Below are 12,568 nucleotides of genomic sequence, written 5' to 3'. Positions count from 1 at the left end.
TTATTTTTAGCTTCTATATTTGTTAAAATGTTTTGAACTGGAGGCTCAGAGGCCTGCAAGGCAGGCGGGAATGTTGGAGTCCTCCCTCACTGAAGCAAGCAAGCCTCATGTTAGTTTCAAGCTTCCCGGCTGCCGGCCGCCATCTTGGCTGTCAGTTAATTTGCATATCTCCCTTATTAGCCAATGGGAAGGGTAGCGGTCGTACGCCAATTACCATGTTTCTCTTTTATTAGATTAGACTAAAGGCCGTTGCAGGAAGATTCCTGCAAGAATAGGGCTTCCTACGGCTGGAGCAAAGCAGAGAAGGGAGTGAAACCCGCTGAGGTGGGCTTCGCTCCCGTCTCTGCCGCCCGGCTTGTTTTGCCCCCACCTCCCTCCACCGCCTGGCCTGGCTGGTTTCACCCCCGCCCTCCTCCGCCACCCGGCTTGTTTTGCTCCCACCTCCACCACCCTGCTTGTTTTTCGCCGCCTGGCTTGTTTCGCTCCCAGCCGGTATATACAAATTAACCGCCATCTTTGTTGGTGGTTAATTTGCATATCATGCTGATTAGCCAATGGGAGGCATAGCAAAGGTATGGTCAATTACCATGTTTGGCTATTATTAGATAGGATTCCTGGTAATACCTACATGTCTGGAAGCAAGTATTTCTATAATTCCCATTTCAGCACCCATAAAGGATGTTCAAAAAAGAATATAAATAAATTGACTATTTAGCTCATTGAAGCTACAAAACATGTAAAAACAAAATGTGGTTACCTGAGATGGCAATACATCATGCAAGACCCCAGCTCGATGAAGATGTTTACAAGCTGACACGAAAGAAGACAACTTGGCCCTGTCCACGTAAGCATCAGGGCCATACAGGTCAATGCCACAGAGCTCCTCAAAGCTGGCCAAAGGAGGAAAGCAAAAAGAAAACGGCGTGAGTGCCAAGCTCATTAAATTATAGGATATACTGAAAAATGTGTGCATTCTGTTATGAATGTATTACTAACTACATACCCAGTACTCAAATAGCTTATGCTGCCCTGCAAAACAAACATGGCTACACAAACCCAGGGGCCCGTGCACTAAGCCAGCCACGGAAATCAACAAAGGTTAAGCCACATGCAAGGCTTGCGTTCAAGGGGCAGGGAAGGCATTTGCTGAATAGATGATTTTCAAACAACTGATGCGATCCTCTGCACCAAACACCTCATTGATGAGATTCCTCACTTGAAGAAATGGAGCTAGGGAAGACCAGCACACAGCTCCACAGCATGGTACAATCTTTAAGTCCTCCACAACCCTGACCCTGAGCATGACCCGAATGCCCACACGGCTCCAGAGCATGGTGCAACCTTAAACTCCCAACCCTAACCCTGAGCATGACCCGAATGCCCACCTCTGTGCTGTGATTTTTTCCTTGAGGTTCCTCTCTAGAATGTCCTTGTATGGAGACTTCTTTAGTGCTTTCATCAGGTTCACACAAACATCAGGAAGGTGATTCATAATGTGGACATCGCTGATATTGAAACCTATGCTCGAGGGCTCACATAAGGTTTTCACCAAGAGTTTCATAAGGTTTGTGTTACATAAATACTTTTCAAGAAGCTGTAAAAGACAGATTTGGATAAGAACACATCTGTTAGTCAGAATTAGATTTTCACTACAGTGTAAGGTCCATGAAGTTGGGAAATTTTGCCTGGATAGGGCAAGGGTTGGCAAACTTTCTCTGTAAAGCGTTGAACAATAAACGTGTTTAGCTTTATGGGCCATACAGTCTCTGCTGCAGCTACTTAAATGCCATTCTAGTGGGACAGCCACCATGAACAATATGTGAACAAATAAACCTGGATGTGTTCCAATAGAACCTTCTTTGTAAAAAATTTTTATTTATTGACTTGAGAGAGAGAGAGAGAGAGAGATCAATTTGTTGTTGTACTTATTTATGCATTCATTGGTACTTCCTGTATGTACCCTGACCAGGGACTGAACTCGCAACCTTGGCATATTGGAACATGTTCTAATCAACTGAACTACCTGGCCAGGGTTAGAGCCTTCTTTACAAGAGCAGGTAGCAGGTGGTATCTGGTCTAGGGCCCATAGTTTCCCAGCCCCTGGGTCAGGTCAATGCTGTATCCGCAGGACAGAACCTGGCATACAGTAGGCGTTTAGTATATATTAACTAGATGGATTGACTGGAATTTGTTTATATAATAAGCCTGACAGATACACTTATAAATATTTGCTAATTCATGTTTCCTAAGGTAGATATTTGATTGTAGTATGAAAATGCAGTCCTATATAATAAAAGGCTAATATGCAAATTGTCCCCTCATGAGTTCGGCAGCTCGCTATGATGTGCGCTGACTACCAGGGGGAGGCGTGGAACAAAGGAAGGCCCCGGCCAGCAGCCGGCAGACAGGGTAAGGAAGACACCAATGGGCCCCGATCACCAGCCAGGCCTAGGGACCCTACCCGTGCACAAATTTCATGCACCGGGCCCCTAGTATCTAATAAAAATTCAGGAAAGCTTTTGTCTTTTATTCACACAATGAGCATCTGAAGTATGTGCAGTTTTATTATTTTCAAAACTAGGTAACTCCTACAGCAATGAAAAGTTCTAAGACAGCCCAAACCACTTCTAATAGTCACTTTATACATATTTTTCCAGTGCCAAGCATTGTCCTCAAATAGAGAGCAGGAGTGACCCTACCTTCCAGCCTTCTGGGTAGAGTCTGAGCAGTGTTGTGGTAAATTCCATAATCCGAACGACAATTGTGCATTTGCTGTAATTATATCTTTCTTCCTCTTGTGGGCTGAGTCTGTTATCTGTTATCCCAGGGCCAAAGCTCTTTGTAACTGCCATAGTATCATGCATAGCAATGCTTTCTAAAAAGAAAGTCACCGCTTTCCAAAGTGAAGACTGTGTTTGAGTACCTAGAAAAAAATGCATTAAAATATCAACATTTGTTTTCTCTAACTCCAATGAGATTAATGTGAAACCTCTTCTTTAAATAGAGTCATGATGTAGTCAAAATTCAAATGTAAAAGAAGACGCTCAATAAAAGCTGAATAAAATGGCACTATTTCTTCTCATTTCAGAATTAAGACCACCCAAACAGAATTCAACTTTAAACTCAGAGTAAGAACACATCTACTGAAGATTAGGGCTTGCTTTTCAAACACTAGCTGTGGGAATATAAATTAATATGATCTTTTTAAAGGGCAATTTGGCAAATCATACCAAAAGCTTTAAAAAAGTGTGTATGCCAATTTCTGTTAAATGTTGAGAGATTCATATGATTTGATCCAGCACTGAAATTTCATTCTGCTGAAGTAGTTGCAAGATATGTTTATAGGGATGCTCATTTTAGCACTGTTCTTAATAACAGAAAATAGAAACGACCTAAATGTCCTTCAAAGGGGTGACAGAGAGACCAATTATGGCAGTCATCTTCAAACGGGTATATCATAAAATTTCAGAACAACAAAATGAAACTCATCTATCTGAAAATATGATTGTGCTCCTTACTCACCTCCATCCCTTTCAAAATTGCCCGTCTCCTGCATAACAAAAGAAACACAGTCCTAGCCGGTTGCTCAATGGTTAGAGCATTGGCCTGTGGACTGAAGGGTCTCAGGTTCGATTCCAGTGAAAGGCATGTACCTCGGTTGCAGGCTCGATCCCTAGTGCTAGTTGGGGCACATGCAGGAGGCAACCAATGTCACTCTCACATCAATATTTCTCTCTCTGTCTCTCCCCGTCCTTGTCACTCTCTCTAAAAATCAATGGAAAAAATAACCTTGGGTGAGGATTAAAAAAAAAAAAGGAAGGAAGGAAGGGAGGGCGGGAGGGTGGGAGGGAAGGAGGGAAGGAGGGAGGAAGATACACTCTTCTCTCCTCAAATTGACTGTAGACCTTTGGAGCCCCAAAGAGACAATTTAAAATAGTGATACATGTGTTGAAAGAATAAGTAAAGGTAATGACTGAATGAAAAATCCTTTTATAAATCTAATGGTTTCCAATTCTTGTTTTCATAAAATTTAAGGAAAATAAATTATAGTGTCAAATAATTAAAAAATAATTTTGATGACAGGTCACTATGTAGTCAAGGAAGTGAGAGAAAATACATTAAGAATTACATTCTCAAATGCCCACTATTCTTGACTACACAGACTATGAGCTATGACACACCCCAACCATAGATATGTTAAATGTGGGAACAAAGTCTATTTTAGAATTATTCAAATATGGCACTTGTTTATTGTGAACAAGTTGTTTTAGTACTAAAATCTAAATGAACAAAAAATATTATAACCATACAATCTTACTTTTTATATATAATAATTATAAAAAATGTTTATTATGATTATGTTGTGGTGGTAATGAGTGTAAAGTGCCCTAATAACAAATGTAATGATAACACAGAAGAACCTTTATACAAACACACCCTCTGTTTCAAAGACATAGGTAGAATTATACATAAAAATATAAGCATAGCCCTGACGGGTTTGGCTCAGCATATATATATATATATATATAAGCATAAAAGCATAATACTTTAAGATTAAAAAATTGTAAGGAGACTGGAGTAGTAATAATAAGACAGCGATTCTGCAAAATTTCCAGGAAAGAAAATGTATTTTAAAGCGGATGATGTTGACTATAAAACTCCTATCATATTTAGGTTCCATTGAGTACACTGTTAAGTTTCTTTTTAAAGAAACAAATTACAGTAAAGCATGTATAATCAATCATCCATTAACTAAAAAATGAAAATTTAAAAAATATATATTAAAAGTTTAGAAAAGTAAACACTAAACTGTTATAATGTTTATCATTAGGAAATGTGATTAGAAAAGAGGTTTTGCATATTTTTATGCCTTTTTTCCTTGCTCATACTTTCAAAATGAGGATATATGAGAGCTCTTAAAACAATATATTTAAGGTACTATTGGCATCTGCACAGCTACTTTTACTATTTTTAAAGTTTCACAACTTTTTAATCTATCACTTTAAGGATATCATGCTAGAATCACACAGAATCTCATGCTAAAGACTCAGACTTCCTGAGAATGGTATAAAATCTGTTTTCTTGAACCCTCGCGTGTGTGCATACATGTCCATTAAACACTCCCCACTCTGCCTGGTTCTACCATCCTAGGAAGGAAAATAACCTGGTTCTTCTCTCCCAGATTCCCACATATGAACTTCACCTCTGACAAAGCTAGAGAATGGTAGTTCCCTTAGTCAGCCACCACCACCACCACAGTAATTCTCCACCTAAATTAAAAATCATTTAAATAACAGAACATGTTCTGAGTAGCAAGACTGAGGTTCTCTTAAGAGGATTTAAGTGAAATCTCCAAAGACTAACATATGCTGCTCAGAGAACCAAGAAGCAGAGAACTCGCCTACAGCCAATAGTCAGCTCCAAGTGCTCTGTCCTCGGAGAGATGTACCTCCCACAGCCCTCTCCTGCCCTGACAGGTCCTATGAAGTCACTAAAGGATGGAGCCTGCCCACCTTCTCCTGCCCAGCATGGGCTAAGGAACACTCTGCCTTTTGGCAAACAATAGAAACGCTTGCAGAATATAAAATAAGAAAAGCAAAGACGCGTTATACAGAAACAGGAACGCGATCTTAAAGTCTCAGGTCAGGAAGAAACCTTTTAATGTACAATCTGGAAACAAAAACCCCAAAAGGTTATTTTTCTAAAAGGGTCAAGAACCTATGGACAGGGCAAAAAGAACAGGTTTCTGTAGCCTCAGTTGTGGCATCTATACTCACACTCTCATTGTGAGATTAAGTAAGAATGCAGGTAAAGCTCTTTGCACAGTACTAAATAAATGCTATGTTATCACCCTTGTTATTATTTTGTGACAGCAGCAAACTGTCAAATCAAAAACCCCACTGATCCTTTCCCAGAAAGACTCCCGGCAGAAATGAACAATAACTGAGGGGTAAGTCCACCCACCCAGGACCTCGGAGGCCTCCAAGGTTCTCTCTTCGATGAAGGTGTTGTAGCACTCCAGCGCCGCCAGCAGCATGTCCATCCACTGCAGGGCGGCTCTCAGGCTGAGCGGCCCTGGCACGTGGCAGAGGGTGGGCTGAGCCAGGATGCCTGACTGCCCTTCGCAGCCCCCTCCTCCCCCCTCAAATGTGCCGATGAGAAAGGAAGCGTCGTTTCTCTTGATAACGTCTTTCAGCCATAAAGAAGGAGTCGTGTTGCCTGAAAAAAGAAACACAACTAAACACACATGTAAATAACTATCACATAATAAAATTATTTCATCCAATCACTGCTCCTAATTAGAAATAGCATCCCCCGATAATAAAGAAAATGAAAATAAGTCTTTCAAGTTAAGAAATGTAATCAGAACAGAACAAGACTGGCACTACACAATATTTCAAGTATAGCTTTCCATTAAAATCCCACACAAACTCTCTCTCAGAACAGCAAAATTTCACAATGATCCAGAGTAATCTTTTTTTTTACTATAGCACTCACAACCTGTTTCACTATAATTACTGCCAAAAGCATTTCCACCAAAAGCCATTCTTTCCTATTTCTTTAAATGTAATAAAAATAGTTGGACACCATTTTAATAGCTTTAAACTTCGTGCCCTTTCTTTTGCCCTTTTTCTTTAATATTATTATTCCTTTTTAATAGAATAATTTAAGGAATGGGCACACAAAAACACTGTGATTCTTATATCCCTGTCTTGGTGTGCTACCTCTCAGCTTCAGGGACCTGGCCTCTCATGTCTGAGTTTACTTAACCTTAAATGAGAATCATAACAGTATCTACCTCTGAGGTTATTTCAAAGATTAACTGAATTAAAGTAGTTAATAATTTTTAAAGTGCTTAGAATGGAGTCTTCCATACAGTAAGTATTATTTGTTAAATAAGAGACAAATGACTTGCTTGATAAAAGATTTTTCTTTTAAGTATTAATCATTTCTAAATTAAAAAATAAAATTATATTTTGTATTCTCTGATATGAGAGGCTCTGAAAGATCAAACTGTTTTCAGTCTAACGACATTCATGAAGAATCCAAAACAGTAATATAATTCTGATGTATTCAGAAGAAACAGTTTTTCTTTTGTGTCAAAAACTACCTACCACAAGTTGTAAAAGTAAAAGATTAATATCATGTTTTCAGGTTTTGCTTTAGAAAGAAGTATTAAACCGTTCTATTATTTTCACTAAGAAAAGACAGAAAATAAAACTATAATAATGAGTGAAAATTAGATATTTAAATTTTACATTCAGTGCTAGCTGAAAGTGATAAAAAAAAGTATAGAAATAAAGGACACAAAAAAACAGAAGAGAAAGAAGACAAGAGAACATGAGAAAAGAGAGACGAGCTGAGAAAATCAGGAAAGCACATTTGGAACCTTCCCAGCTCTCTTCCCTTTTTCACCATCCTCCTCACGACAGTGGGTGTCTGTCACGCTGGCTCTGTGTAACAGGCTCCCATTCACTGAGTCTCAGCAGAGGCTCCTGACACAGCTCACAGGAACATACCTGCACCTGTTACTGCGTCCCCTGATCTGGGCATTGATGTGTCCAGCACCCCCTCATGGTGCTGGCCTCAGGACACAGGACCTCTGATCTAAAGAGATGCCTAGCGCTGTCCCTTAAAAACCAATCGTGGAAAAGATGGAGGAGAGAGGGGCATAGGCACCATGGGAGGAGACACTGGAGGTAAGTCAAGGAATGTTTATTAATTTTATAAAAACTGTACCTTGGTAGCAGGGCTAGGTTCACATACTTCGCATCCTTAGTTTAACAAACACAATTCTAAGAGATAGAGCTCATTTATTTCATTGAAAATATATGCAGTCCCTAGTAGAGGAAATTGAGCAGAACAGCAACAGAAATGTCTGGGATCAGTCAAGTTGGCATCACTAGAAATCATGTGGGCGAGAGAGAGCCAGACACCCAGATATGAAGTAGGGATTCCCAACGAGTAGTTAGTTCTACCTATGTAATATCTGGGCCTCAGTTTCCTTTAAAAATAATGAACACATGCCCACCCCTCTACCCAGTCACCCTTCACTGCCGTTTTATAATTGGTATAAGAATAATTTAACATATAAAACAAACTTTAACTAAAAGCTGTAAGCAAATATGAAATAATAAACATTCTCTAAATTTAAAATATAAACATACAATTCTACAATATAAATAAAATTATAGTATGTATAGTAAAATTATAGTATGTATATTATATGTATGCCACATATAATATATAGAATGAATACAATTATAATATACAGTATATAAAATATAGTATATAATGTTATATTTCATAATATAAAAAAACATAGAATCCTTCTAAGCTTCAGAATTACATGAATTTTTATCTCTTCACCCATGAAGAAAAAGCCCCAAAGTAGTACTCCACCCCACTTTCTAAAGACAACTGCCTCTCTACTATGATTCGTAGTGCACTGTCAGTAATTATCTTAAGTGTGTAAGTATAGTTTACTGGTGTAGAACATTCATTACTGAAAGGCACAGGTTCACTTCTTTCCTTTAATATCACAATGATCTGAGATCATTCAGACTTAGGAGACTATCAGTTTCTTATTAATTACATACTGAAATAAAACAACTACATTATTTCATTAACATTAATATGATTTTTAAATCTTAATTGACATCATGTTAACGACTGCAATGATAATCCAACTCTTCTTTATTTCTTTTAAATGGGATAGAAAAGCAAAAATGTAGTGGAATAAAAAAAGATGCTGGAGAATTCTAAATATACTTCCTCTGTACCATTTGACTAACATCAAAATAGCATTTTTTCTTTCCTTCTCTAAAACTCTGAGAAATGTACACGCATAATTTATCATTTATATACAAGTGATCTGTAATGATTACTAAACATACTTAATGTTATGTTTATTAGAAACATATTATTTGTTATATTCATCTAAATAATGTAAAGAATACATTTTAAATAAGTACACATCTCTAAACTACTGGTAAAGCAAAACCCAACATTTATAAGGCATAAAGATCATCATACCTGGCAATAAAGGAACAAATTTATAAAACAGTTCTATGGATTTGTGTCGACATTCTGTCTGGGGCCTCCCACAATTGGCTAAAAGCCACTGGACCACATCCAATAAACACAATGATGCCGCAGGTAGAAATCCCCTATATGGAGATAACACAAGGTATATCATATACAACCCAATATTGAGCATTTAAATGACCCAAGAGTCTAAGAAGTCAAAAACTCAAATTTGCCACAATGATACATGTAGAAATCTCAGTAAAAGGCATTCAATTTATTTTTAATGATTATCATTAGAATACAATAAAAATGGCACGTTAAATAGTCCCTAAATGTTACTTGCCTTCTTCCCCCACCCCCAGGGAAAATTACAAAACATTTCTTTAAAAATATAGCACCAAGTATTTTTATGTTTCCTGTACACTGCTCTTGAAAGCAAAAGAGCATTTATGATCAAAAGCAGTGCTCCTCAAGCTGTGATCCCTGGGCCAAGCTGCCTCAATATTACCTGTAAATGTGGCAGAAATGCCAATTCATGGCCCCACCTTAGACCTACTAAAACAGATTCTGAGGGCAGGGTCCAGTGACCTGTGTTTTAACTAAACCTCCAACTAATCCTGATGCATGCTCAAGCTTGAGAACTCATGGTTTAAAGAGATATAAGTTAATGGTAGAATGTGGAAGAATAAATTTTAAAAGAGGACATACTAATATCCAGTCAATGCTTTTACAAAGCAGCAGCCATCAGCGGACACCAGAGTTCCCTGCACAGGGGCTAATGCATGGCACACCCCCATCCTGTCTGAGAATGAGGCCTGCTGGGATGAAAATGAGAGCAAAGACTAGAAACCACTCAACAACCCAACCTTGGCTATGAACAGCTTCATCTCATCTATCTATACTAATAAAAGGGCAATATGCTAATTACGCCAGGAGACCTTCTGGACGTCCTTCCAGACAAAGCCATGGCAGCAGACTGCCGGTTTAGGCCCAATCCTTAGGAACGGGCCTATACCGGCAGTCAGACATCCCCCGAGGGGTCCCAGATTGAAGAGGGTGAAGGTCGGGCTAAGGGACACCAACCCCATGCACGAATTTCATGCGCCGGGCCACTAGTAAGTCTATAATTCCATGTCTGTCAAAATCCTTCTATTTCAATATCTTAGTTCTTATATTTCAAATTTACTCCAAAATAGTCCATACATATTCTAGGCAAATAATTCCACATCAAATTGGTATTCAAATTAGTGAAGGTAAAATAAATTGTTACAAATGAATTTTCAAATAATATCCACTGTCCCAACCAAGATCAAATTAATACCTTAAGCCAAGCAATTTCAAAGATAAAGCTTTTTAATATCTTTGGAAAACTGACTCTTCATACTTCCACACATTCCTTGTTTAGAAAACTAATTCTGGCTGGCAGGTGTGGCTCAGTGGTTGAGTGTCAACCTATGAACCAGGAGGTCATGGTTCGATTACTGGTCAGGGCATATGCCCAGGTTGTGGGGCATGCAGGAGGCAGCCAATCAATGATACTCTTGTCATTAATGTTTCTATCACTCCCTCCTTCTTTCTTCCTCTCTGAAATCAATAAAAATATTTTTTTTAAAACTAATTCTGCATATTCCACACATTCCTCCCAAATTCTCCTTCATTAACTGAGAATTCACTTTATGTTGGGGAAAAATTGAAGGAATATCACCTACCGTGGGCAACGTCGTTTTTTTGCTTCATTTAAAGAAACATGCTTCTTTTCAATGATACGCCTTAGGTGATCAATGGCATCATGACATTGTTGAACTGTACCTGTTCTCAAGTACAAAGATATAAGTCCAAAGAAGATATATGCTGGTTATTAATAAATAAATTAGTATTATAGTTTTACTGGTGTAGTTTTCAATTAGAGGTAAATTTACAGTAGTTAGTATCTTTTCATCCCTCAGAATTTAAACTTTAAATAAATGATTTACATTGCATATCCAAAATCAAAACCCATATTTAAGAATGCAAGGCAGCCCTAGCTGGTTTGGCTCAGTGGATAGAGCATCAGCCTGCAGACCAAAGAGTCCCGGGGGTTTGATTCCGGTCAAGGGTACGTATCTCGGTTGCAAGATCCTCCCAGGCCCAGGCCCTGATCAGGGCATGTGCAGGAAGCAACCAATCGATGTGTTTCTCTCACATTGATATTTCTCTTTGTCTTTCCCTCTTTCTTCCACTCTAAGAAATCAATGGAAAAATATCCTTGGGTGAGGATTGAAAAAAAGAAAATTGCAAGATAGTTATGGAGTACACTCACACATACAGCAATACCACACCTGTTTAGAAACTGCCCCACCAGCCCTCTGGCCAGCCAAAGCACAGACTCATGTAATGGACTTAAGATGGAAGAGACTGTGAATATATTATAAAACCCACATACCACACAAGAGCCTGTGTATCTCAATTTAAGGCTTTCATTTAAGGGGCATAACTTGACCTCCCCTTCTTCTTATGTAGGTTAAACTATATTATAGCTTAACTAGAGGCCCAGTGCACAACATTCTTACACTGGGAGGGGGGTCCCCTCAGCCCAGCCTGCACCCTTTAGCAGTCTTAGCAGTTCGGGAGCCCTCAGGGAATATCCGACTGCCTAAGCCATCAGTAGGACATCCTTAGTGCTGTCGCAGAGGCAGGAGGGGCTCCCACCACCACCGCTGCACTTGCCAGCCATCAGCCCGGCTTGTGGCTGAGCGGCACACCCCCTGTGGGAGTGCACCGACCACCAGTGGGCAGCTCCTACATTGAGCATCTGCCCCTGGAGGTCAGTGCATGTCATAGTGACTGGTCATTCTGCCATTTGGTCAATTTGCATATTACCCTTTTATTACATAGGATAATACGATCACTACAGAAGAACAGAACTAAAATAGTAAAATGGTTATTTAGGAAAAGAGCCTTATAAAACCTATTTTAATCTGTTAACAAGAAAAAGTTCCTGTCTATACTTTTTAAACATAGCAGTGATTTTTAAAAGGGTTTAAAAGTTTTATGTGTTGCCGAACTGGTTTGGCTCAGTGAACAGAGCGTCGGCCTGTGGACTGAAGGGTCTCAGGTTCGATTCCGGTCAAGGGCATGTACCTTGGTTGCGGGCACATCCCCAGTAGGGGGCGGGCAGGAGGCAGCTGATAGATCTCTCTCATCGATGTTTCTAACTCTTTATCCCTCTCCCTTCTTCTCTGTAAAAAATCAATAAAATATATATTTTTTTAAAAAAGTTTCATGTATTGAAAAAAACAACATAAGATATAAAGGTAAACAAAGCAATAGTAAACTATGGCAAGGACTAAATTTTAAGCATTTTTGCCCATAGCAGGCTATCAACTTGAAGGATAATAGAGTTTAACATGTCTTTTAAAAAAATAAACAGAGGAGAAACTAAGATGGCGGCAGAGATAAACACCGGGAAATTAAGGCCGCGCACAACAATTGATTAATACCTCAGAGAAACAATACGGACTTCATCCAGAACCATAGGAAGCCTGGCTGATTTTAAATC

General features: G+C 39.0%; 1 protein-coding gene across 1 annotated transcript in view; it reads right to left on the bottom strand.

Annotated features, from left to right (window-relative positions):
* The window catches only part of PRKDC (protein kinase, DNA-activated, catalytic polypeptide), a gene marked incomplete at its 5' end in the record, with an annotated part of 202,177 nt that overhangs the window by 120,393 nt on the left and 69,216 nt on the right, over positions 1 to 12,568 (bottom strand). The window contains 6 exon segments of the mRNA XM_015568649.1: positions 758 to 890; positions 1,386 to 1,594; positions 2,700 to 2,923; positions 5,965 to 6,219; positions 9,037 to 9,170; positions 10,740 to 10,839. Of these exon segments, the coding sequence (XP_015424135.1) occupies positions 758 to 890; positions 1,386 to 1,594; positions 2,700 to 2,923; positions 5,965 to 6,219; positions 9,037 to 9,170; positions 10,740 to 10,839 (1,055 nt within the window).

Source organism: Myotis davidii, unplaced genomic scaffold, assembly GCF_000327345.1.
Source record: "Myotis davidii unplaced genomic scaffold, ASM32734v1 scaffold452, whole genome shotgun sequence".
Classification (NCBI taxonomy): domain Eukaryota; kingdom Metazoa; phylum Chordata; class Mammalia; order Chiroptera; family Vespertilionidae; genus Myotis; species Myotis davidii.
Note: the sequence above shows the minus strand (reverse complement) of the source record. Positions and strands in the feature narration are given on the sequence as shown.